Source organism: Mobula birostris, chromosome 1 (genome assembly GCF_030028105.1).
Source record: "Mobula birostris isolate sMobBir1 chromosome 1, sMobBir1.hap1, whole genome shotgun sequence".
In the NCBI taxonomy this organism is placed as follows: domain Eukaryota; kingdom Metazoa; phylum Chordata; class Chondrichthyes; order Myliobatiformes; family Myliobatidae; genus Mobula; species Mobula birostris.
This window is the reverse complement of record NC_092370.1, coordinates 204,934,448-204,961,583: the sequence shown is the minus strand read 5'-3', so window position 1 is coordinate 204,961,583 and position 27,136 is coordinate 204,934,448. Positions and strand designations below refer to the sequence as shown.

At 40.4% G+C, this 27,136-nt stretch overlaps 1 protein-coding gene across 1 annotated transcript; it reads left to right on the top strand.

Moving 5' to 3' along the window:
- The first annotated feature begins 8,766 nt into the window (after nucleotides 1-8,766).
- siva1 (SIVA1, apoptosis-inducing factor) lies at nucleotides 8,767-21,590 on the top strand. Its single transcript, XM_072269604.1, has 4 exons — nucleotides 8,767-8,966; nucleotides 14,023-14,244; nucleotides 16,086-16,242; nucleotides 19,383-21,590. The coding sequence occupies exons 1-4, from the start codon at nucleotides 8,849-8,851 to the stop codon at nucleotides 19,429-19,431; spliced, it is 546 nt and encodes a 181-aa protein (XP_072125705.1). The 5' UTR covers nucleotides 8,767-8,848; the 3' UTR covers nucleotides 19,432-21,590.
- Nucleotides 21,591-27,136: the final 5,546 nt, after the last annotated feature.

Here is a 27,136-nt window from a genome sequence, read left to right as displayed (position 1 = left end):
AATTCAAAGGAATGGCAGAGACCAATACGGTTTGGCACTAGTAGTGTTGCAGGATTTGCCAGTCAGCATTGAACTGAACATGGGACTGCCTTTGGGACTCCAGCTCCAGACTTTTCTTCAAAGTTTACTCACGAAGCCTGACGAAGGGTTCCAGCCCGAAACGTTGACTGATTGTTTCCACGGATGCTGTCCGACCTGCTGAGTTCCTCTAGCGTGTTGTGAGTGTTACTCACGAAGCCTTCCCCAGGAATGGGTATAGCAGCAAGACAGCGAAGGTTTGGGATCAGAGTTTTCCTTCTCCTAACTGAGCTGCCAACTGTAACCGATGAGCCCATCTGCCCAAAGCAACTAGTTTTAAAGCACTACTAACCCGCCGTTGCCCCTTCTTCTGTCAATGTAAACAGTTCCATTGGACTTAGGAGCTAAGCTACATGTGAATACCAGGAGCTGGACATGGTTGTCAGAGGCTATTTGAGATGCTCGCCATTGGGAGCTTTTAATAGGTAGTGGGAGCTTATCCCCACTACCTCACCTGGCTATGTCAATCTTAAAGAACCTTAAATTCAGTGCATTATTCTCACTTAAAAAGTGCACCACTTACATCCCTTGGATCGTGATATGTGTTGTAGTCCCCATGATATGTAGTCATCCAACGATTGATGTCTGGTCTGCCATATGCATCTAATGGAACCAGCTTTTGAGGTCCAGCTGATGTTGAAACACAGCATAAATTGGATGGAGTATTTGAGTGCACTTCAAAGTTATTCAATTGTTCTGTAGTTCCCATACTGTAGTTCCCTCTGTAATAATTATTAATACTGTATATCAGATAGCATGCAGACATGGTCAACACTCCCCATCCCCAACATGGATTCATCTGGCCATCCCATCCCTTCATTTGGTTCTACCAATCACTAAACCAGCTTGCACCTCACCCCTCTCTTTCACTTCTATATACTGGCTATCTTCCCCCTACATTCCCGGTTCTGAAGATGCTTGACCAACTGAATTATTCCAGCAGTTTATTTTTTACTGCTGGTGTGTCTGACCAATACGTGGCATCACATACGCTTGCAATGATGTCCCATGGTCAGCATTGCACTTTTGAATGCATGACTGTCACAAAATACCAGGGCTACAAACCACTGAAATTCTCAATCAGGCACAAATTATAGGGTCTTGGTTATGATTTCAATATTTTGATCACAACATCTAACAACTCACACCCACACTCCAATGGTAAAAATACTTCTAGCATCATTTTCCCTTTGTTACATTACTGTTTTCAACTTCCTTGTTACAACATCACTTCCTCAGTGATAATTCTGCATCTTTCTGTTAGGTCATGGAGCTGGGGCTTGATAAAGGCACCAGATCATGTACAGAGAGTGACCAAACACTCGGAAGATCATTGTGTTCCTTCCTTTCCCAAGTTTCCCTTCCCCTTCGTAGCATTACTATGCAGTTAGTCAATGGGGGATGTATCCGTTCATCAGTTTTGGAATGGTTTTGGAACTTGTGTCTGTAACATGCCACTCAGGACTTCCAAACTCTTTTGTGCAAGGGCTATTTTGTGATTTTATTTTGCAATAAAAAAATGAAAAAAAGTTCCAGTGTATATGATGAATAATCTCTTATCGGGCTTCCTGCCAGGTACAGGTATTGATTTTAACTGATGTTTCCAAAGGTGGCAGAGTTTGCATCAAAACGTCAGTTAAAATTGATACTTGCACTTGGCTGAAAGCCCAACAAGAGTTTACTCACTAATATGTTTTTAGCGCACCTAAATGGCTCCAGTTCTACTTCTAGCCAGTCTTATGCCAAATGTTTTGTTACACAGATAAACCAATTGACCTATTCACAAAAAGATATTGTCAGAAAGTATTGCATTGAAGAAATGCACCCAGTGGCTACTTTATTAGATACATCTGTATACCTGCTCGTTAAAGCAAATATCTAAGCAATCAATTATATGGCAGCAACTCAATGCATAAAGGAATGCAGACATGGTCAAGAGGTTCAGTTGTTGTTCAGAACAAACATCAGAATGGGGAAGAAATGTGATCTAAGTGACTTTAGCCATGGAGTGATTGCTGGTACCAGTCGGTGATTTGGGTATCTCAAAAACTGCTGATCTCCTGGGATTTTCACGCACAACTTCTCTAGAGTTTACAGAGATTGGTGTAAAACACTAAAAACATCCAGTTCTGTGGGTGAAAATGCCTTATTAATGAGAGAGGCAGAGAATGGCCAGACTGGTTCAAACAGATAGGAAGGTGGAAGTAACTTAAATAACCACCGTGTAACAACAGTGGCAGGTGGAAGAGCATCTCTGAGTGCACAACACATTGAACCTTGAAGTGGATATGCTACAGCAGCAGAAGACCATGAACATACACACTCAGTAGCCACTTTATTTGGTACAGGTTGTACCTAATAAAATGTATATCTTTCCAGAATCTCAAAAATCTATTGAAATTACATGAAGTTCTTCGTACTTACCCCACAGTATACATGTTTGCAGTTGAGGGACAGGAAAAATCCATCTTTTCTATTGTCACGTTAGCAGACTAGGTGGAAAATCAGAAAAGTACTTTTACTCGCAGATGATTGGATAATTAGTTTTTGTACAGCTGATATTTAACTATTTTGTCAAACTTACAAAATAACCAAGTCTTTGCTGTCTGTTCTCTACCTGATGTCATTCTAGATACACACTGACAAGCTGAAATTGCAAATTGCAATATTAATAAATATAAAACATTTACTTATATTTGTTACACCTTAATGATAGAAATAATCAATACAGTTGAGATGAAGAACAGTATAGCAAAGAATAAAGGCAAATGTCACTGATCAATTGAACAAAATATCGCTATTGTTGAAGTAACTTTTAATTCTTCACTTTCACTTCATACAATTCTCACATCTGGTTTCGTAGTTCGTATGTACAATATTGTTCCTGAACCTTCAAATGAACAAACGAAATCAGACTACAAATGTGTAAAGTAGAAACACGAAGTTGAGCCATTTTTATCCAATAACCAAAAAAATTCAGTTGCCAAATATAAAGATTAATTCTAATTATTGAGTGAATTAGGTATCTTACTCATAATGTTAAATCCTAAGATGAATTAAGTTACTTACAACATATTTTACCTCAACAAAATTATAGATTTTGCCTGTTAGTGGTAACCTTCAATTTTCTACCAAGGGTACTTCAGTATAACTGGGTGATACAATAAAGCTATTGTGACATCAGTCTAGCAAAAGAACATTACAACTGGTGACAGGAGAGGGAAGTATTTTAAAAATAGCAAACACAAGAGATTCTGCAGACACTGAAAATCTTGAACAACACACACAAAATGCTGGAGGAACTCAGCAAACCAGGCAGCATCTATGGAGGGGAATAATCAGTCACTGTTTTAGATCAAGACCCTTCATCAGGACAGGAAAGGAAGTACTTAACATTAGTTAATAAAATGTAGGAGTACTTAAAGTCAAAACTAACTTAATGAAAAGATTTTTTAAAGAAGAGAACCAATATAGCTATTTCACAATAAAGTTGCATTTAGCAGGTACAATATCTTGTTGCTGTGTACATGCTAAAATATAAACTTTTCTGGAAGCAAGCCTTTTTAATTCATGCAATGCATTCATTTGAAAATAAGCTCGATCGCGGAAAAAGAAACTGCCTATTAGTTGATTCATACCAATGCCAAATCATCATGACAGAACACACTCAGAACTGTTGTTAACTGTTTGAGTAATCCTTCAAACTATGTGGGGTTAGAGAACAAACGGGCCAACCAAAATTCTGTAGACTCTGCAATGATTCCTGCAGATCAGAGGGTATTAAATGTGCTCAGCCACTTAATAAAGGAGTGAGAACTAATCGAGTAACTATCAAACCATTAGCTTAACATCACTGAATAAAAATAAAAATTGCAGCTGCTGGAAAACTAAAATAAAAATAGAAATATTAAAAACACTGAGCAGGTTAGGCAGCATTTCATAGCACAGCACAGAAACAGGTCCAGCTAATCCATGCCAACTAGGATGCCCCATTCAACCTCTAATCACATTTGCTAGCATTTGGCCCATAACCTTCTAACCTTTTTCAATCCATGTACCTGTCCAACTGTATGCTAGAAATTGCTAAAGCGGCTGATTCCACATAAATACCATCCTTTGCGTAGTATTCCTATTAAATCTTTCCCCTTTCACCTTAAACTTATGCCCTTTAGTTCTTGATTCTCCAACCCTTTGAAAAAGGCAGAGCGCATTCACCCTATCTTTGACCCTCAGATTTTCTATACATCTACAAGATCATCTCTCAGTCTCCATGAGGCCCTCCGTTGGTCAGGGACAACGGCCGTCCCATCCTGGTTGCCTACGCGATATACAGGCCAGCACAGTGCAATATGGGGAGCAAGCTGTTGTCCATGCAGCAAGCTCTCCCCCTCCATGAAGCTGATGAATCCAAACGAATGGCAGAGACCGATACAGTTTGGCACCAGCGATGTCACAGGAGTTGCCAGTCAGGTCAAACTCAATGTAGGGACTGCATTAGAGACTCCAGCTCTGGGTGCTTCCTTGGGGTTTTCTCCCAAAACTTCTTCCATGACTGAGTATAGCGACAAGGGAGCAGAGCCTTCAGATCAGAGATGTTCTTCTCCTAGGTGAACTGCCAACCACAGCTGACAAGACCCAGCTGCCTGAAGCAACTGGTTTTCAGGCACCTTTGCCACTTCTCCTGTCAGTAGGAACGGTTCTGCCAGGCTTAGTAGCTAAAGCACACGAAGGCCAGGAGCTCGACTTGGTTTGCAGAGGCGATTTGAGACGCACAATTTTGGGACCACTTAATAGGTGGTAGGAGCTTATTCCCATGACCTACCTGCTCCTGCCTACGGCAGCCATTCCAATCTTAAGGAACGTCATTCTCCTATACTTTAAATAATAAAGCCCCAGGCTCTCCAATCTCTCCCTATTTAACTCAGCCCCTCGAGACCTGCAACTTCTATACTCAATGCACTGGCATATGAAAGGCTGCAGGCCAAAGCCTTCTTCACCCTGCTGTCTACTTGTGACTCTACTTTCAGTGGGCAACATACCTATACTCCAAGGTCTCCGTGTTCAACAACACTCCCCAGGGCCCTGCTGTTCACTGTGAAAGTCACCCCTGAATTTGACTTACCAAAATGCCGCACCTCATGCTATTCTGAATTAAACTCCATTTACCTGGCTGATTAAAATTCCCCTTAATTTTTAATAACCTTCTTCATTGTCTACTATATCACCTATTTTAGTGATACCTACAAACTGAGTGCTATAGCACCTATTTTAGGATCATCTGCAACCTTACTAACCATGACTCATACACTCTTATCCAAATTGTAGATGTAAATGACCACAATGGGCCCAGCACTAAGCCCTGAGGCACAGTACTAGTCACAGGTCTCCAATCCGAGAAACAACCTTCCACCATCACCCTCTGCTTTTTACCATCAAGCCCATTGTATACTCAGTTGTCTCTCTGGACACAATGTGATCTGACCTTCCAGAGCATGTGAAAACCTACCATGTGAAACCTTCTCAATGCCCTTACTGAAGTACGTATAAACATGTGTACTGCACTCAACCTTCATCCCCTTTGTTGATCACATCATTAAAAACTCAATTCAGTTCAGAAGACATAATCTTTCATGCCATGTTGATCTTTCCAGATGTATATACACTGAGTGTATGTCATGATGTAGCTCATCCACTTCAAGGTTCGAGGTGTTGTGTATTTAGAGATGCTCTTTTGTACACCACTGTTGTAGCCTGTGGTTATCTGAGTTACTGTCACCTTCCTGTCAGCTTGAATCATTCTGGACATTCTCCCCTGACCTCTCATTAACAAGGCAATTTCACACACAGAACTGCAGCTCACTTTTGTTTTTTTTTTATTTTCACACCATTCTCTGTAAACTCTGAACTGCTGCGCATGCAAAACCCAGGAGATTAGCTTGTGACATACTCAAACTACCCATTTGGCACCAACACTCATTTCATTTCACAGTTAAAGTCACTTAGGTCATAGACAGTAAAGTGCAAAAGTCTCAGGCACCCTAGATTTTTTACATGGTTTCAGACAGGATGGAGTCCACAAGCCCTGATCTCAACATCATCGAGGCTGTCTGGGATTGCCCAAAGAGACAGAAACAAGTGAGACAGCCAAAGCCTGCAGAAGAGCTGTAGAAAGTTCTCCAAGATGCTTGGAGCACCCTACCAAATGATTTTTTTATAAAACTGCATGACAGTGTACCTAAGAAAATTGATGCAGTTTTAAAGGCAAAGTGTCGTCACACCAAATATTGATTTGAATTAGTTTTTTTACTGTTTACTGCTCCTTATAGTAATTTTTGGTACAAAGAAATTTAATTTTGAATATTTTGAAAGCATCATCACTTTACAGATTCTTTTCACATGTGCTTAAGACTTTTGCACAGTACTGTATTTATATAAATACACAGTAGGTTCCAGTTAATTGGGACATTGTACATTTTTGCCCAATTAAGTGGCTGCCCCAGTTAGCTGAAGTTTTATGGAAATAGTTAAAGGGATATAAGAAAGGCAAATTACCATTTAACTGAGAAACAAATTACGTATTTAAATGAAATACAGAGCAAATTAGAACACTACCAAAACTACTACAGTATGATAAAACTGTGCATAAATTCCTAATAGTTATCAATGGAGGAATTCATCCAGTGTACCCTTCTGTGTTCTTTTGATTGACTATAAATGAGGAAAATCAGCAGACACCTAGTACAGATAATCGACTGCCTTCAAACAATGCTTTTGACAATTGCATCCTCCAAATCTTCATTTTCATTCAAATCTTCAAGACAGTTGTCGACACCTTCAAATTCTTCATAGTTCCTAACTTGTTAATTAATGAAATCATTTCATTTTTCACTCCCAGTTGTTTCTGGCATTTTTGAGCCTGAATATTTAAAACAGCAATGATCAAAACAGTTCTGAATTGTATCAGAGATTATTACTCACTGACTACGAGTGAAAAATGCACTGCTTTTTGAAGACAGACACAAGTGACACTATTTGAAAACTGTTCTAAACACGGTGTAGTGTCTAATGGCCACATGATTTGTACAAGGACATCCCATTAGAACAGAGGTAATGAAGAATTTCTTTAGCCAGAGAGTAGGGAACCTGTGGAACTCATTTCCATGGTTGGCTGTGGAGGCCAAGTCATTGGGTATATTTAAAATGGAGGTTAATATGTTCTTGATTAGTAAGGGTATCATAGGTTAAAGGAATGGTACAGCAGACTCAAAAGCCAATGGGCCTTATTCTGCTCCTATACCTTATGGTCATGTGTGTGTGTGTGTGTGTGTGTGTGTGTGTGTGTATTTTATAATAATTTATAGTTTATTTTATATATTTCACTTATTGCAACAGCAAATTTCACAACATATATCAGTAATAATAAATCTGACTCTGATTCCGACATTGTACATTGTACAGCTTGGGGCTCCTTACCTAGAAAAGGATGTTTGCCATGGAAGCTGCAACGACGTTTTATTAGGCTAGTTCCTGGAGATATCGGGTTTACTATGCCAGAAGAGATTGAGAAGAATGAATGGTGATGTCATTGAAATTATTCCGTGCTGGATAGGGAAGATGCAGGAAGAATGTTTCCCCAGTAATACAATCTTGGTAAGATGAGAGCTGGGACTTTTAAGACTTAATTCAAAGTATGGTGAATCTTTGGAATTCTCCATCCCAAAGGGCTCTGACAATTCAGCCGTTGAGTTCAGTATTACAGTAAATTATTATTTTTAACTGGAGATGATTGCTCGGCTATTGATTGATTGCATATCCTTAGGTTATGGTGGTTGCTAGTGCACAAAATTCACTTCACTGTATGTACATGTGATCAATAAATAATTCTGAATCTACATTTTGGAAATTGCCAGAATCAAATGATACAGGGATAGTGCAGTAGAGATAGCTGAGATAGAAAAAGATCTTGATGAATCGCAAAGCAAGCTCAGTAGACCAGATTCATAGTTTTACTTAATTCTGATAATTTGAAAATTGCCCCTCAATTCCAGGTGAGAAAATAATCTTACTCATACCTACCTTCCCATTCCAATGTTATTTTACCTCTGTGTGCATTCAACTCATCCGATATAATTTTGGATGTTAGTCACCAAATCTAGAAGATAGTTCTAAACGCTGTCTACGTAAGTTTCTTAAATTTTTCTTTGCATGTTGTCTTCTCAAGGTTTCGCGAGGGAATGGGAGTCATGAATTTGCCCTATTCTGTACCATTCAACAAACTATAGGAAAGAATTAACCTATCTTACCTCCTTCTGACTATGTAATACGTAATAACACAAGGGAGTCTGCAGATGCTGCAAATATTGAGCAACACTCACAAAAAGCTAGAGCAACTCAGCAAGTCGGGCAGCAACTATGGAAGCGACGTTTCGGGCCGAGAACCTTCATTGTTTGTTTCCTGGTTTCCTACTACACGTTGTTTGGAATAATACCCAAATTGCATTTTCTTACGCAATTAATAATTTACCTCTTCTGAAGACCAACCGCCTTGTGCAGTTGACTAGGTTTATTTCGTTCGAAATAGCAACAATTGGCCCGTAAACATTGTCACTGGGGGAGGTGTCGGGTGGGCGGGGCAAAGGGGACAAACCCCGCCCCCGTACAAGGGGCGCTCTGTGATCACGTGGTCTCCGTTCTTTAACTTGCTTGCGTTTCAGTGTTAAAGGTCACGTTTCGCGCGGGAAGGGGGCGCCTGGACCTGGTTTGTGTTAGTATGACGAAGAGAGCCAGCCCGTTCGGGGACATCGCGCCGCTGCAGTGGAAAGTCTACGTGACCCAGAGGGAGCTGAGTGAAGGCGTGCTTGGGGAGAAGTACAAGCGGGAGGTGTATGGTGAGTAGGTGTTGTGACTCGCGTTATGGAGGCCGGCTCTGGTCCGGTCCGGTCCGGCCTTACACCAGGTCGAGGGGAGGTCACCAGCTGGCTCCTGGAAACCGTTCATTGAGGTGAGGATGCTACAAACTGATTCATCTCCCTGGCGGCCTCGGTCTGCTTGTGGAAGGGAGGCCTGCTAACTCATCACAAGTTGCATTCCAGAAGTGGGGAGTTCAGTAGCATTTTTGTGCTGTTATTGGCAATGAGAGATCTTGTCATAACAACGCACCTCGTGTTCTTTTTAGGGGTGTTGACCTGCAATTATTGATGGATGCAATTGTGAAGGTGTCATTTTCCGTTTTAAGTTTGGGAGTTTTCTGCACTGGCCACTGTGAGGTAATGCATTAAGAGAGCTCTGAGTACGGGGCTCCGATATGCTGACGAGTATTGTGCTGATTTTTTTTTTAGGTCTGGAAAGTTGATGACACTTGTATCTAACTTGGCTTTTGAAAAAGCTGTATCATCCTTTATTTGCTTAATTTGAAATTCCAATGCATTAAGTTCCAAGCAAGCTATTCCAATGACATGAAAATTCTGTTGTCAAGCCCATTCTCCTGTTCCCCCTCCTACATTTTGTTTGCTAGTCCCAAAATATCTTAAACAACTTGCGATTGCTGTTTCAAAATGGGAAATGCTAAAGATCCTTATTTTATTTGTTGGGGTAAAATTGGAATAATATTTTAATTGATCAAACTCTCACGTGTTTTTCCCTGTTTAGCTATCATTGGAATACCTATTGTACCTTAAACTGAATCCTGCATGGATCCATAATGCAGAAATAGATTAATTTTGCTTAAGTCCATTGTATTTGACATGAGATGAATCTAATGTGGGAGCCTAATTGTTGAGAATTTTTCCTGGATTTCTAAGCTCATCTACATGTGTATGGAAATCCTGAGATTCTTGTCACTAACCCAATGATATAATTGGGGTTTTATCCCTACTCTATCAACTTGGGTCAATATTTCACTTGAACTGAGATTCCTCGCTCTGAACTTCTGTTGCATAACATTTTAATTTATTGGAAATCTGGGAGTTAGAATTGTATTAAGTGTAGTTGCTTTAGCTTTTGAAGGATGATGAAATGTATGTTGTGTATCTTGTGATTTTAGTTACAGGTATGTTTTTAATACCAATACTCGTGATTTGCCTTTGAATCTCTTAAGGTCAGAATAGTAACTGAAGTTTTTAAATTTACAGGTAGTTGATTTCTGCTTTCACGTATCTGCAATATAATTAAATTTCATTCTTCAGTAACAAATATGAATTTAAGGGTGTCAAAGGCCCTGTAATTATAGGGCAGCAGAGTGGTACAGCCTGTAAGACTGCTGTTTGGCAAGGTCAGAAAACTGCTCAATCCTACATTTGGCTGCTGTCCATGCAGTTTGTCTATTCTTCAACTGATTTGAGTCTACAGCCCTCTTGCAATCCAGTGCATTTGAGGCTCCATAACCAGGCTGTGATGCAAAAAGTAAGAATGCTCACGGCTGTGCATCTATAGAAATTTGCAAATCTTAGAATTTGAGGTAGAGCTGTAGGTGTGCTGCCTTCATCTTACACAAGTATGTTGGGCCCAGGGTTGATCTTCTACAGTGTTGATACCCCAGAGTTTGAATCTGCTGACCCTTTCTACTGCACCCTTCATTCCATGAGGAACAATTCCTCAGTCTTGCTGATATTGAATGCAAGATAGTTGCGATACCACTTAACCATCTGATTGCACTCACTCCTGTGTGCTTCCTCAATCCACCACAGGGGATCCAAACCTTTTTTGTTATGGACCAATACCATTAAGCAAGAGATCTGTGGATCCCAGGTTAGGAACCCCTAGACTATCATATCCAACTCATGATCATAGATTGAATAATTGTTTTCAGTTTTTGTAGAACTTGAAATGTTACTTCTGACAAAGACTCCACTAAAGATTAGCTATTTGTGCTCTAAATCATAATACTAATATTTAATTAGGTTCCTAACATACAGAAGCTGTCCATAAATTTCTATCACACCATTCCAGAATTGAAAGGCTTCTCATATGAGAAGTGTTTGATGGCTCTGGGCCTCTACTCACTGGAATTCAGAAGAATGCAGGTGACCTCATTGAAACTATCAGATGTTGAAAGTGGGTGTGGAGAGGATAGTGGAGGAGACAAGAGGGCACAGCCTCAATAGAGGGACATCTTTTTACAACAGATAAGCAATTTCTTTAGCCAGAGGGTGGTGAATCTGTGGAGATTGTTGCCACAGGTGGCAACAGAGGTCAAGTCTTCGGGTGTATTTAAGGCAGAGATTGAGATTCTTGATCAGTCAGGGCACGAAGAGATACAGGGAGAAGGCAGTTAGTTGGGCCTGAGGAGAAATTGATCCCCATGAAAAGGCAGGCGGACTTGGTGGTCAAAATGGCCTAATTCTGCTCTTATTTCATAATGGGTCTTATTAAAAAAAACTATCTTGCTGATCCATTTACTGTAACCATGAAATGGAGAAGTTGCTACATCTTGTAAGAAAATAGTACTGCACACCTAAGTGCATGATTCTGATTGCTTTCAATCAACCTCTGTACAAAATGAATTTGAGTACGTATATCACTTTTTCAGATGCTTTTTGTTAGATTCTAACAGCAAACTTCGCTTTTTCTTTCTGATTCAGTGTTTTGACCACTGAATTAAACTGTCCTTGCACTGTTGTCAGTTTATGCTTGTTCCTTGTACTGTTATCTTGCACTCTCAAGCTTATCACAAAGACAGAATGCAGTTTTATCTACTCTCAAAGGAAAAGCGTCCTAATAACCTTGGTTGTGCCTGCCAGATTCTAGTGAGTAGTTCGGATTATGTAGCATCCTTAGTAAAGTGAGTTGGGTTTTCAAATTAGTTTTGAAGAATGAATAATGAATTTCAATGTTTGTTTAATTAAGTACACCAAGACTTGCTAGTTGAGGTGTAAGTGGACATTTTTAACTAGTTCTTGGAAGATTATTGCCCTTTAGTTATGCTTGGTGTGCACATCTGAGCTGCTTGTGTGTGACTGTGTGCATCTTTTATACAGCTATTATTTTTGGAGCGAAATGCTACCAGAATGCATTCATGTATTCCAGTCTATTTCTTAAAACAAGTGTCCTCTTCTAGGCTTGACCAGTACTTCTGAAATTCAGTGCTGTTAGTGGATTATATCCTAGAATTTTGCTTTATATCCAAGACTTACAGACATTAAGGAGCAGAATGACTTGGTGTTCCGGAATAAATGCAGTGAAATCTTCTGCCTTCTGCTGTCCAAGACAGTTATAAAATTACAGCTATCAATTTGTACCACTTAATTTGTGACTCCATCCTTTTACGCATATACATCCAATGGTGAATATGCTTTGCATTTCAAAGCTTATAATTAAGAATTTTAGATTAGATTATGAGGACAAGCTGTCCTTCTTTATTGTCATTTAGTAATTGTATGCATTAAGAAATGATACAATGTTCTTCCAGAATGATATCACAGAAACACATGACAAACCAAGACTGAAAAACTGACAAAACCACATAATTATAACATATAGTTACAACAGTGCACAGCAATACCGTAATTTGATAAGAACAGACCATGGGCACGGTAAAAATCTCAAGTCTCTCAAGTCCCATCATCTCAGCAGACAGTAAACCTCCAGCGCCGCAAACTTGCCGATGCAGCATCCTGGAAGTATCCAACCACAGTCCAACTCAGAGTCCATCCGAAAACTCCGAGCCTTCGACCAGCTCTCAGACACCGAGCACCATCTCTGCCGAGTGCTTTGGCCCCGGTCCTGGCAATAGGCAAAGCCAAGGATTTGGGACCTTCCCCTCCAGAGATTCTTGATCACACAGTAGCAGCGGCAGCGAAGCAGGCATTTCAGAAGTTTAGATTTTAGATTTCAGATTTTATTGATATATCAGAACACGAATTATTTCAGTCTTGTGCAGTAGCCCCCACGCCTCCCCACAAGACATTGATACAGCCAGTCAGAATGCTTTCCATGGTACACTTGTAGATGTTTGTTGTAGCTGAAAAACAATCTCCTCAAACTTGTAATGAAATATAGCTGCTGTCTTTCCCCTTTATAGCTGCTGTCTTTCCCCTTTATAGCTGCATCTATATGTTGCATCCAGATTGGGTCCTCTGATATTGACACCCAGGTACTTGAATTTGCTCCCTGTCTACTTCTGATCCCTCTGAGGATTGACATGTGTTCCCTTGCCTTATAATTCCTGAAGTCCACAATCAGTTCTTTGGTCTTCCTGACCTTGAGTGCAAGGTTGTTGCTGCGACACCACTCAACTAACTGGTGTATCTTGCTCCTGTACGCCCTTTTGTCACCATCTGAAATTCTGCCAACACTGGTTGTATCATCAGCACATTTATAGATGGCATTTGAGCTATGGCAACCCACGCAGTCATGGGTATAGAGAGAGTAGAGCAGAGGCCTGAGCACATTTCCATGGCCTGAAAAGGCCTCTTTCAGTTCTTGATGTATTCCATTCTTCCTGCACCTCTTCCAGTGTGATTATTTACCTGTATTGACTTTTTGAGCAACAGCCCCATACATTGTCTTGCCATGTGCTCATTTCCATGATTTTTCTTCCATCTCCCACCCCTTCATAATTGAATAGCCCATAATGGCTTCTGGCATTTTCTTTAGGATTGTTCCAGAGACTGCTAAATTCCCTGCAGCTCATCATTATTACTTTCACCCTTTAAGAATATTCTGCTCACTATCAACAGTGCTTGAATTTGCCATTCAAACAAATCACTACTACATTTAATAATGGAAAAAAAAACCCTGCCTAATCCCTGTGATGTACTGGTTAGAAATTTCACAAACATTGCTTAATTCATATCTGGATACAATTGTGATTGAGCTTGTGTGGAAATTGTGCCTGGCCTGTTTCCTACATGAAAAATGTTACTATGACAGCTAAATCTTTTTGATAATGAGTAGCTGTTTTATATTTACTTAAAATTGAACTTGTGTCCTAATTTTTATTTCCAGAAAAAACCAAGAGTTTGCTGTTCAATGGAGCCCAGTCTTTTATGGGAGATTTATGGACTGGTAACTTGGATGAAAAGTATACGCTGAACCCCATACTTGTTGAGGATAACTACATGAAGGAACCTGAAAGTATTTGTAACAGTGATCATGACTTGCTCCAAGGGCAGACATTTCTAGGACAAAATGGACAACTTTTAAGGGGTTTATCGTGTTTGCAAAAATGTAAGTTTATATGATTTAATTTACACGGTTGAGTGTTTCTACATTTTATTGGGGTCTTAATCTAGTTACTGGAGGATATGAATTGGCTGAAGTCAACAATGTTTGTGTTGCAGTTATCTTTGGCATTTAAGTCAAAACTTCCCAAGCATGCAGTGACCTGTGTCAGAAGATTTTGTCCAAGGTCAGCTGTAGCATCTGAACATGAGGCTGGCACCTGTATAGTATTGCTGAAAGCTCCCTCTAAATGAGACTTTACACAAATAAGTAGATAAATTTGAGTGAAAGATTTCCTGATAACTGTTTTAAAGATCACTAGCATTATCTCTGCAATGCTTAACATGTTCTTGGAAGTTCTTAAAAATTGGTATTAATGAAAATAGGCTTGTGGGCATTGACCAGTTGGTAAAATGGTGCATGGGCAGATGGAATTGATCCTCAAGTGTGGTAAATCTCTTTGGAATGTCTTAATGAGAGAAGAGCATAATAGTATGGGTAACTGAGGAACAGAAGACTAGGGTGAAATTGGCTAGTCTGGCTTTGTCTGCATTTCAAATGGTTGTACAAGATGGATGTGCATTTATTGTACATTTCTTTCATGAGGTAAAACTAGTTTGAAGCTCAACATCTGATAATCTAAAGAATTTAGTCAACAGTACTTGGTCATGCTTTAAAAAAACTTAATATACCATAAACTGAAATTGTGGTATAATTAATGTCAGTTCTTGTACTGGTATGGAAATTACTTCTAATTGATTCATACTGACATTTTTGGAAGGGAGCAAGTTCCTAGAGGTGGAAAATCTGGGCGGTGGTCTCATGAAGGTGCTTGCTATTACAAGTTCCTGGGTGGGTGGTGATTGTGCTGCTGTAATTACTGTTTTTATTTTCCATCACCTTTTACTACTATCTTTTGGTGGTAATGCCAGTATTTCGGTGATTACTATTGAGGGGGCACAGAATGCTATGGCAGTACTATCTGTGAGATCACAGTTCAATTCCTGCTCAATAAATATACATTTTGTGGGGTGGGGGGGAGGAAATGACCTAGTGGGGGGGAGCCTCTATGACAACTAAGGAGTTTGTACATTCTGATACTATGGGTTTTCTCCCAATTCCAAAGGTCTGCAGTTGCGGTGAATGAGTTATTGGCATACTATGTTGGCACTGGAAGTGTGGCAACAGGCGGAGCAGTCCTTGCTGATTTAATGTATTGTTTTGATGCACATTGTTGTTTCTTCCCGTGCCTTTTAGCGCATCAGGTGGCAATGTTGCTGTTTAGCATTTACTATTTGAAGCCAAGGTGCTAGCTTTATGCTCAGCCCAGATGGTGGAAAGCATGAAAGGAACCAGCTGGATTCATACCCGGGACCACTTGGCTTGAAGTCTGGTATGGATACCAAGACCCCGCCAACTAGCTTTGATGGACATGCAGTCCATCCGTTTAAACTACATAGGAAAAGTTCAAAACAATGTAGCTTTTTCAAGGCAAAATGTCTTTTTTTAATTGGGATGTCGATTGAGTTTCAAATTGAAGACAAGTGATGATCTTAGCCCTTCATCCCAACCTCTCCACAAAAAAAAAAATCACAGATGTGGCTTGATGAGCTTGTAGTACTACCAACAGGGAGTTGGGAGGAATGAGCATTTATCTTTGCATATTTAGAATAATGGCTAACCATAGATGTTTTTCAGACAAAATTGATTTTATTTCAAATGGTATCAAAATGCAGTTTTTTTTTTCCCCCTGCTAAAATGAAGACTAGTTTTTGAGTTAGAATCCACAGCTTTCATTGGGAATGGTTATTTGTTTTGGCCTAAATTGCTAATTTTTGTTCACATAGCATCCATCAAGACAGCAGTTACAAACTGCTTTATCTGTCTGAAGCCATCCAATTTCAAGAAACCTTGTTCACGGTGTGACCACTTACTATGCCAGGATTGCATCAAAGTGTGTGATCACTGCACGAGGAATTTCTGTTCAATATGTTCAGTTGCAGAGTGAGTAACGTTTTTGTTTTTTGTTCTTGGCTTCTGCTTTGCTGTAATCTGTAGTCTTTACAATCTGTGTGCTCCAACTTGAAACCAGCAATCTTAATATTTAATAGCTCAACCAGATTTCTAAATTTACTGATGTTAGATCCTGTTCCCATATTTTGATGTAATTTTTTGGGAGATAAATTTTGCATTTATTGCTTCTGTAGCTAGCTGTTGATCTGCTGTCTAGATGCCAAAATGGGTGCAGTTGACTGGGTGCATATTGTCAGTGGGCTCTGCCTAAGGAAAGATGGAGTGATCTCCTACTGCACTTGTTGGGCCACAGTGGCAAAAGCCCTTGGGCAATGTAGTTCTGAGGGCTCTTTCCATCTGCCTCCCCCTGCCCACATGAATCTAATACTGTTCAGCAGTAAGAACCTTTCCTCCTGTTAAAGCTTTGCATTTAAATGTATCATGATATGAAGTTAAGAATAATTCATTTTTTGACGTGGAGTGTCTAAGTTGCAGGCTGCAGGTACCTGGGTGACTGTTAGGAGAGGGAAAAGAGATGGGCAGCCAGTGCAGAGTAGCCCTATGTCCATTCCCCTCAATAAATGTACATTTGTGGGGTCAGGGGAGGAAATGACCTACCGGGGGAGCCTCTATGACTAGGTGTCTGTTGCTGTCTTGCCCTGAAGGGAAGAGGAGAGAAGACTGTGGAAGTGATGGGGATTCCATAGTTCAGCTAAACACAAGATTCTGTGGACAAAATAGAGACATAGAGATGCCTCAGATTGGGTGCACGGCATTCAAAAGGGGGAGGGTGAGCAGCCAGAAATCTTGGTACATATTGGCTACCCATGTTGTTGGTGCCAATAAATATCAGACGATACAAAGTTTCTTCAGATATATAGAGAGAAGAGTGGATATTGGACTGCTGGAAAATAACACTGTAGATGTAGTGGGTGACAACAAAGTGGCAGATGAACTAAGTTTTTTGCATCATTCTTCACTTTGGAAGACTAGCGGTATGCTGGAAGTTTGAGTGTCGGGTCAGAAGTTGCTCTTGCTAGGAAGAAGGTTCTTGGGAAGCTGAAAAGTCTGAAGGTAGATATGTGACCCCAGGGTTCTGAAAGGGGAAGCTGAAGAGTTTGTGGAGACATTAGTATTGATCTTTAAAGAATCACTAGATTCTGGAAGACTCGAAAATTGCAAATGACACTCCATCCTTCAAAAGGGAGGGAGGCAGAAGGAAGTCACAAGAGGCAACTTAGCCTGAACTCGCTAGTTGGGAAGAACCAATTATTAAGGATGAGATTTCAAGGTACTTGGAGGCACATAGTAAAATCTGAGTCAGCAAGGTTTCCTCAAGGGAGAATCTTGCCTGACAAATCTGTCGTGATTCTTTTGAGGAAATAACAAGCAGGATAGATGAAGAATTGTTGGATGTCATGAACCTGGATTTTCAAAAGGCCTTTGACAGTGTGCCACAAATGAGGCTGCTTAGCAAGATAAGAGTCCCTGGTATTACAAGAAAGATGCTAGCAAAGATAGAGCATCAGCTGATTGGCAGGAACCAACGAAGGGGGATAAAATGAGCCTTTTGTAATTGGCTGACAGTGATTCGTGGTGTTCAGCAGAGGTCAGTGTTGGTACTGCTTGTTTGTCAGTGTTTGGATGATGGAATTGATGGCTTTGTGGCCAAGTTTGTGGGTGATATGAAATGGGTGGAGGGGCAGCTGGTGTTGAGGTAGCGGAGGCTTGAGAAGGACTTGAACAGACAAGGAGAATGGGCAAAGAAATAGCTGATGGAATACACTGTTAGGAAGTGTATGATCATTCACTTTGGTAGAAGGAATAAAAGCAGTCTGTATTCTGAACACAGGAAATTCAAATCTCGGATACAAGGGGACTTGGGAGTCCCTGTGCAGGCATCAGTAAAGGTTAACTTGTAGGTTGAGTCAGTGGTGAAGAACGCAAATGCAATTTTGCCATTCATTGAGAGGACTAGAAATGGATGTAATACTGAAGCTCTATGGCACTGGCAAGACCTCACTTGGCGTACTGTGAGCTCTTTTAGGCCCTTAATTTAAAAGAATGGGGAGGATTCAAAGGAAGTTAATAAATGATTCCAGGAATGAAAGACTTATATGAAGTGTTTGATGGTTCTGGGCCTGTACTTGCTGGAATTTAGAAGAATAAGTGGTGGATCTCATTGAAACCTATCAAATATTAAAAGGCCTAGACAGTGGATGTGGAGAGAATGTTTCCCAAGGTGGAAGAGTCTAGGAGGGCAGAACTTGAGAATTTAGAACAAATGAGGAGAAATTTTAGCCCAGTGGCTGATGAATATGTGGAATTTGCTGCCACAGGTGGCTGTGGAGGCCAGGTCATTGGGTAAGGTGGAGGTTGATAGTTCCTGATGAAAAGTTGCGAGGAGAATGGATCAGCCATAATGAAATGGCAGAGCAGAACTTGATGTGTTGAATGACCTAATTCTGCTCCTAGGTTTAGTCTTCAGCAAACTAGGAATCCCATTCATATGAATGAGAACTGATCGTTTAGCAAGCTAAGACAGTTCTGCTACTGGTCTCCAGATGAAGTCCGATGTTGAAACAGGGTGACGTTAGTTTTTCTTTGCTGAAATTTGCATTAAGCTTTGAGTAGATTGAAGGTTGATAGTTGAGGCCTTCCTTTTCAGTGACTACTTTAAGATTAGCTACTGAACATGCAGAACTCTCCGGTTTAACTTTTCTTGTCTCATGGCATATACTTCAACCTGTTGAGTGAATGCTACCAATAACTTACTACTTCTAGATTTGGTGCCAAGCACTTGCAGGAAGTGCACTATATTAGAATAGGGTTTATTATCACCGGCATGTGATGTGAAATTTGTTAACTTAACAGCAGCAGTTCAATGAAATACATATTCTAGCAGAAAAAAATTAATAAATAAACAAGTAAATCAGTTGCATATATTGAATAGATTTTTTTAAGTGCAAAAACAAATACTATATATTTAAAAAAAAATGAGGTGTCCAGAGCTTCAATGTCCATTTAAGAATCGGATGGTGTGAATTAGTTGTGGAATATCATGACCGCCAAAAACAAAACTGAATAATGAGCGCTTCTCTTGTACTAACTGAATTTTTCTCCACTTTCAGTTATAATGATGCTGAGGACAAAGTGTTCTGCTATGACTGTGTCTCATGAAAGCAACATGTCAGAAGATTTGTGGACTTTTGTATGGGGAATTTTTCACATTAAGTGATTTCCACTTGTGTACAAATGGAATCAATTCTGCAGTGTAATATACTGTTTTAATTTTGTATTTTGTAATAAGGTTTTTTAACTGTTTGCAAAACTTTACTGTTAAGTACACACTTGTTCTCTAACAAATGAAGAAAAATATTCATCAACTTTTACTTTAGTGTTGGTGTTTGCATACAGCAGAATGCATGGGTTGGGGATGGGTATTTCCCTCTAATAGTTAGTCTAATTACTGATCTGGTCTAACAGGTTCAAAGTAGCTGTGCAGAAAAACTGCCTGGGACTTTGCAGATCTTGTCAGTTTTTTCTGTATTAATGGATATGACAATTAATACTCATTATAATTAAAAATGGAATTACAGAGTTGGTTGTTTAAGAGTTGGTTGAATTACAGACCTGGTGAGTTTCAAGGGGTGCTATTGGTGTTTTTTGAGCAAATTTGTACAGTATCAGTCTGCTGTAACAGATGAAAATACTTATTGAAGGATGGAAGTCTTTGACCAAGGTGCAACTGAATGTTGGATAGCTATTGAAATATTCAAAGTATTCACCAATTACTTCAGTCTTTTTTAATTTGCAAAATGACTGCATTGCCAAATCTCTAGAAACAAAGCAAGTTGTATGAATGAAATTAACCCCACCCCCACACTTCCTTTGCAAGCACAAATCCATCATCTCCTGCTTTATGGACCTTCAAAACCATCATTGCTTTCAATTTCTGGAGATTGGCTCTGGTCTATCTTATTACAAGTGTCAATCAGGAATTTAATGAAATTAGTATAGTACTAAAACTAACTTCAAATTGGTAAAACCGCTTCTCATGCATTCTGCCTTAAACCCATGGTTTTGTGGTCATTGAGCAAGTTTATGGAGATGGAGTGATGACTCTTTGCAGTTAAAGTATCCTGCAGGTTAAGTCTGCTTCAGTGTTATAAAAGGATGGTCAGTAATAGGATTTTATTTTGAATGGGTGCTAAAGCACTAAATGCATTCCTTTAGGAAGAGCCATGGAGTTGGGACTAATGTTCCTTAGGAAGAGCCATGGAATTGGGACTAATGTTGCTGATGGTAAAGCAGCACTGTTCTCACACCTTTGTGCCTGCTTGGTTCAGGTGTTTGTTTCTTGACTAGAAAATGTAAATGCCACTTGGAATAATTATCAACATTAATTGTTTTAGTTAATATGAAAACATTTTTTTTAACCCAGCTGGCCCACATCGGTACATAATTTACCCTATCCTCTCTCTGAATTGGTGTAGCATCTGAGTGGGAAAACAATTGCTAAAATGTGAGACGTGAGAGGAGATTCAACAGTTCAGGTTTTGCAAGCTGCACTTTCTTGCCACTAGAGTGTAGTAGTAAGCTACAAATAACACCTTGAATTGAATTAGAGCTTAAGACACTGATCATTTGCTACACGCTAGTTCAAAACTAATGCCTTTAACCTGGCTGTAAGATACTTGGCAACCATAGCAATTCAATTGAGATTTTTTTTTTTGGGGGGGGGGGTATTTGGTAATATCTACATGTGAAGCTGCTCATATGTATTGACATGATTGGGAGATGATCAGCTTAAAAGGATTAAGGCTACTTAACCCTCTGTTTTAGTGATATTTTGACTTGGATCCAGTGCTGATTTTGTCAAATGTGCAGATTTGAATATTGTAGACTTAAAGTAATGAAATGTTGCAACATATTAATAGCTTTTTTTTAGTGTTTAAATGTAAATTTAACATTACTGTATTTATTTTGTAAGTAATTTTAAATTGGACATTTAATTCATCTAAGCCACTTTATAAATGAGCTAAAAATTCAATCTGTTGTGAAACTTGTAATCTCTGAATTCAGTGCAATTGTAGGAAACTAACTTTATGTTTGTTAAATAAGTAGCAGATTAAGGAACAACATTGTCTCAATTTTAGACTGAGTAAGGTTAGACTTCATCCTTCTGAACTTCTACTGTTTTTTATCTTGATTTTAAGTCTGCTGTCCTAAATGACCATATGAGTTGGAACACATCTGTGCACTGAATATCTTGACTATTGTTTATTGGCTTTTTAAATTCTTAGATTCTTTTAATAAAGTAAACATTTACCTATAGAGTACTGACTTTTGCAATTACAACCCCTCTTTAAAGGGGAACTGTATTTGAGATTTCAATAAAGCACTTTTATTATACTGGCAAATGTTGAGGGCAGTTACAGGCTTGTGCTTCAAACAGTTCTTGAGTACAATTGATTACTCACTGTCCACTTGAAATAAAGTTCCTGTCAAGTTATTTGAAGATTATCCATTCTATAGTATGCGAAACTGAACTGGTACCTCAATATTATATTCCACAATAGCCCTTGTCCTCCATTTTTAGGTAAAGAAAGGGTAAATCACACACCTAAAGAAAGCTGACATACAAAGTTAAACAATGGTTGTTAGCAAATAAAACAGCAGAGGTGTTTTAAGGGAAACTAACAACTCCTTTATTCTCCACCAAACACAACATTTTTTTAAAAAACTGATATGTCATCATCAGAACAGCCTCTTAAAGTAAACCCAAGTTCAATTTCAATGGTTGTGAATTATGGCTGGCTTGCGTCCTACATTCTTTGGGTGGAGTAACAGCAGGTGCCTCTGGCTAGGCCAGAGATGTGTTGACATTTGGTCATGTCATGATGCTGGGGCATGGTAGTAGAATCCTCCACATCCAGATTTACCCCTCCTATCTATGACAAGACTTTTTCCTGTTCTGAAGCAGAATAAGGGAATCTGAGGGGATGTTGGAGCCACAGCAGATGATCATGCCTCATCCATCAGGGAAGCTCTTGGAGCAGCCTTTTAAGGAGCAGTGAAGCAGTGCAGGTGATATGCCATGTGTGATTATAGCCTAACGGGTTCTGGGCCATTGCAACCCAGAGGTCTGATGTGAATTTGGGACCATGGTCAGAGGAAATAAGAGATGGGCTGCCAAAGCTAGTAAGCCAGGTGCTGATGATTGTCTGACTATGCCTGTAGCCATCACTGATGCTGAAGGGCTGACCTCGGGCCACCGTGCTAATTGTGAAACTGCAGGAGGGGGTAGAGGACCAAGCAGGTTCACACTAATGTGGTCAAGCCCAAAGGTGCCTTAGAAAGGATGCCAGTGGACAAAAATTAACCATGTTTGGGCAACATTGGCACATAAACTTAGTACAACCGCTTTCCATGAGGCCTTCCAGCCCAGATGCAACAGGCTGTGAATTAAGTTAAAAACAGTACATCTCTGGTTTGCAGATACTATGGGACAAGGGCAACTGGTTGAGACATCATGCAGGAGAGAAGTCCCCGCTTCCTTGAATTTAATGTCAGCCAACTGCAGGCCCATGACTGCTGTTCAGTAAGCCTGCACCTCTAGGGCAGTAGTTTAGTCATCTGGCATAGTCAACCCCAAAGTATATGCCTCACAGCCAGTCAGTGAGGTCAGTCAGTATTATTCAGTTTTGCGAACCGGTTCCTCCAGCATTTTGTGTGTAATAGTCTGATATATAGGCCAGGTGGCGTTGCTGCCATGCAGACCAAGGATCTGATATTTTGGCCATCATGTACATGAGGGGTTTGTGGTCAACAAATGCTGTGAAATGGCAACCTTCTAGTAGAAAACAAAAATGGCAGACAGCCAGATAAAGACTGAGCAGCTCACGGTCAAACGTGCTGTACTTCCTTTCAGGACAGCTGCTGGCTGAAGAAGGTGAACGACTACCACAAGCCTCCGACCAATTGTTTGTTCACAGCACCCACAACTTAGTCTGAAGCATCAGTAGTAATGGCTATAGGTGCATTGGGGAGTGGGTGTGGTAGAAGGGTCACTCTGGAGAGGGCTTATTTGATGTCATCAAATGCTCTGGTCATGTCTACTGACCAGTCTAGCACGCAGTTAGGGGCATTGCCTTTACAAGCACTATACAGCAGCTTGTGGAATGAAGTGGTGATAGAAATTCACCATACCTAAAAACTTTTTTGGTAGTGTGGGGCAGTGGGAAATTCATAATAGTGGAGACTTTTGATGGGAGGGGTTTCACACCTGCAGAGATGTGATGGCTGAGAAAAGTCAATGGTTGGCAGCCCAAACTGGCATTTAACGGGATTAATAATCAACCCATTTTGGCTTCAATGCTCAAAGTGTGCAGAATGTGATATGTGTTTGGATTTGGATGCACTGGCGACAAGTATGACATCCAGGTAAATTAAAAATATCTATGTCTTTTAGTACGGAGTCCATCAGCCTTTGGAAAGTCTGTGGTGCATTTTTCAGCCCAAACGGCATGCACAGAAAATCAGAGGCCAAATGGGGTTATCACAGCCATTTTGGGAATGTCTTCTGAGCACACAGGAACCTGATGGTAGCCCCTAAGTCAACTTTGACAACAATTTACTTTCCAGCTGAACGTGTCAAAAAGTCTTGGATATATGGAACCCGGTAACAATTGGGTGGTGACTTCGTTGAGGTGTCAGTAATCGTTGCATGGGTGGCAACCAACATTAGGCCTGGGGACTATGCGGAGGGGCAAGGCCCAGGGGCTATTTGATTAGAATACAATGCCAAGCCTTTCCAGTCGGCAAGCTCAGGCTTCGTGGTCGCCAGCTTTTTTGTGTCCAGTCTACGTGCGTGGGCATGGACCAGCGGGTCGGTTGTGAAACTGTGGTGCTCAAGCCCATGTTTTGTGACTGTAGTGGAGAATGTGGACTGGGTGAGGTTTGGAAGTTCACCCAGCAGGCAAGTAAACTCATATGGTAGTGAATGCAGTTGACAGAGTCGTTGTGGGGACCTTACTGGGGAAGCAGGGTACCCACCCAAAGTCCTTGACGTCCACAAGCTGGCAGTTAAGATAAATCAACAGTTCGTGGGCTCATGGGAAATCTGTACCAAGCAGTGGTCTAGCCACTTTAGCCACGTGCAATGACACCCACTGAAGCAGAGTGTGTCACCCGTTGTGTCCATGACTCTGGATCCTGCTCCCGTTGCCAGCCTCCAGTGAGGTTTCATCACTCTTTGCCTTCCAATCAATAGGCGATGTTGGCAGCACATTCACTTGAGCACCCGTGTCACAGAAGAAGCATTGCCCTGAAAGGGTGCCCATAATGAACAGTAGACACCCTGGCAGCTGGAACCCACGGTGTTCACAAACCTGTGATGTCCTAGTGCGCTGGCACTGTCAGGACTGCAATGTGGTTGGTACTTCCTGGCATTCGTGCCAAAGCGAGAGTGGTGAAAGCACAGACCCAGCGATGTCTGTTCTGCAGCCACAGGCGCATGTGTGTTGGAGACCCTGCTGAGCGGGCTTATTGAGGGAGGGAAAGGGGGAGGAATTGTGCACCTCTGCCTGGCTGAGTGCAGACTATCAGCCAATTCAGCAAGCTCTCTATAGTCATTCACTGGTGTATTAGGGCTATGCAAATTTGCTCGGGCATTTGCTGCATGAAGAGATCTTTAAAAATAAAACAAGGATGGTGATTTCCCAGGAGAGACAGTATGTGGTCCATTAGCTCTGAAGGTCTAGCATCCCCAAGGCCAGGCAGGGAGAGCAACTGTTTGGTGTGTTCAGACTCCAATAGTCCAAAAGTCTGCATTAGGTGAGCTTTCAGCATGCCATACTTACTGTGTACAGGCAGGTGTTCCAGCAGGCTCACTGCTCTCGCTGCTGTGGAATACTGAGCGATGCTACTACACAGTAGCATCCCAAATCCGCGGAGATTTTCCGCAGCGCAAATTGGGCCTCAGCTTGAACAAACCAAGTAACAGCAAACCTCTGGCAGTTTCAAAGCGACTGTGTTGGCCAACATGTTGAATATCTCTGAAATCACCCCAGAGCCACTGTAGTTTTTGCAAATATAATGGCAGAGGCTTTTAAGTTTAAAAAAACCACACTGCTCCTTTATTCTCCACCAAACAGAACATAAATCACGATAAGAAAAACTTCACATCATTATGTCATCACGTCAGACCAGCCTCTTAAAATGAACACACCAACTCGATGTCGGTGGTTGTGAATTATGCATATGTTTCCACCTATTAAACTACCCTACAGTAGAAATTGTCTGCAGTGTCCAGGTTTCAACTCTATCTTGAGTTAGTAGACACAATTTTGTGCAAAAGATCTGTCAGTAAATTAGTGTTATTTAGGTTATCATAACTTTAATAATGGACTAATTCAATTTTTGGCTTTGCACTTATACTTTTATTCCTAGTGTATTTCTCTGTTGAAGTGCACTGGAGATCGGCCTCCATATCACGAATACCAAGACTGTTTACTTCCACATTTAAATCAAATGGTATTGTTGCAGTGCAGAGGAGGTTCACCAGGTTGATTCCAGAGATGAAAGGGTTAACTTATGAGGAGAGATTGAGTCGCCTGGGACTATACTCTCTGGAATTCAGAAGAATGAAAGGGGATCTTAAAGAAACATATAAAATTTTGAAAGGGATTGACAAGATAGAAGTGGGAAAGTTGTTTCCATTGGTAGGTGAGACTAGAACTAGGGGACATTGCCTCAAGATTCAGGGGAGAAGATTTAGGATGGAGATGAGGAGAAACTGTTTTTCCCAGAGGGTGGTGAATCTGTGGAATTCTCTGCCCAGGGAAGCAGTTGAGGCTTCTTCACTAAATATATTTAAGATATAGTTCAATAGATTTTTACATAGTAGGGGAATTAAGGGTTATGGGGAAAAGGCAGGTAGATGGAGCTGAGTTTACGGACAGATCAGCTATGATCTTATTGAATGGCGGGGCAGGCTCAATGGGCCGGATGGCCTACTCCTACTCCTATTTATTATGTTCTTATGTATCACAGTTTATTACCTTTAGAATTATCTATTAACTATTTATAAACTTCCAGCTGATTTTTGAATTTCCACAAAAAAGATCCATCCAGTTTTCAGATCCTAATTCTGATTTATTCTCAGTCCTTTTCACCCATCTAAACCTTGGTAGCCTTTATTGCAGTGCTTATTCAAAAATTTTCCTTGGCCCTCAAATCTGCTTTCAATTTGTCCCATGATGCAACCCCAATTCCTTCACCGTGGCTGATCTTCAGGCCTTCAGCCTGATTTCTGGCATTGTCTTCCCTGAATCTCTGCCTCTCTCACTACTTAAACTACCTCTCGCCAAGAGTTTTACTACATGTGTCAAAATATTTTTCTGAAAAGTCCCTAAAATCAATAGTCATCAACCTGAATTGGGCTTGGGAATTTGTTCTCTAACATTAAAAAAAAAGAAAATTGGAGACAAAATGTAACTAAATTGAAATCTACAGAGTATATTCAAAAGAAGACCAAAATATCATGAATGTTGGAAAGCTGAAATCAATTACAAGAAATAATTGATGGGCCAGACAGCTTCTGTGAAATGTAGGATATCTGAAGAAAAAATGTTAAATTATTTTTCTTGCCAAACCTGACTCTTTTTTTCCAGCAGCGTGCAAGGCCCCTGTTCTGCTTTCTGCTGTTCTGAAAGGTTTTGCATATCCCTTCCAAAACCATCCTTGGAAGATGCCAGAGATAGTCGTTTATATTAATCCTTTCCAAATTGCACAGTTAATTTATTGAACACTTTGTTTCTACTCTTGCCGTTCTTGCATCTTTAAATGCAATATTTAACGCGTGGTCACTGGATAAATGTAG

What these genes read in the sequence shown, in the direction of transcription:
- siva1 (XM_072269604.1), top strand. Translation starts at nt 8,849, where the DNA reads ATGACGAAGAGAGCCAGCCCGTTCGGGGACATCGCGCCGCTGCAGTGG. An exon ending in GTACAAGCGGGAGGTGTATG is followed by an intron (nt 8,967 to 14,022) that starts GTGAGTAGGTGT and finishes TTTTATTTCCAG; the next exon opens with AAAAAACCAAGAGTTTGCTG. An exon ending in TTTATCGTGTTTGCAAAAAT is followed by an intron (nt 14,245 to 16,085) that starts GTAAGTTTATAT and finishes TTGTTCACATAG; the next exon opens with CATCCATCAAGACAGCAGTT.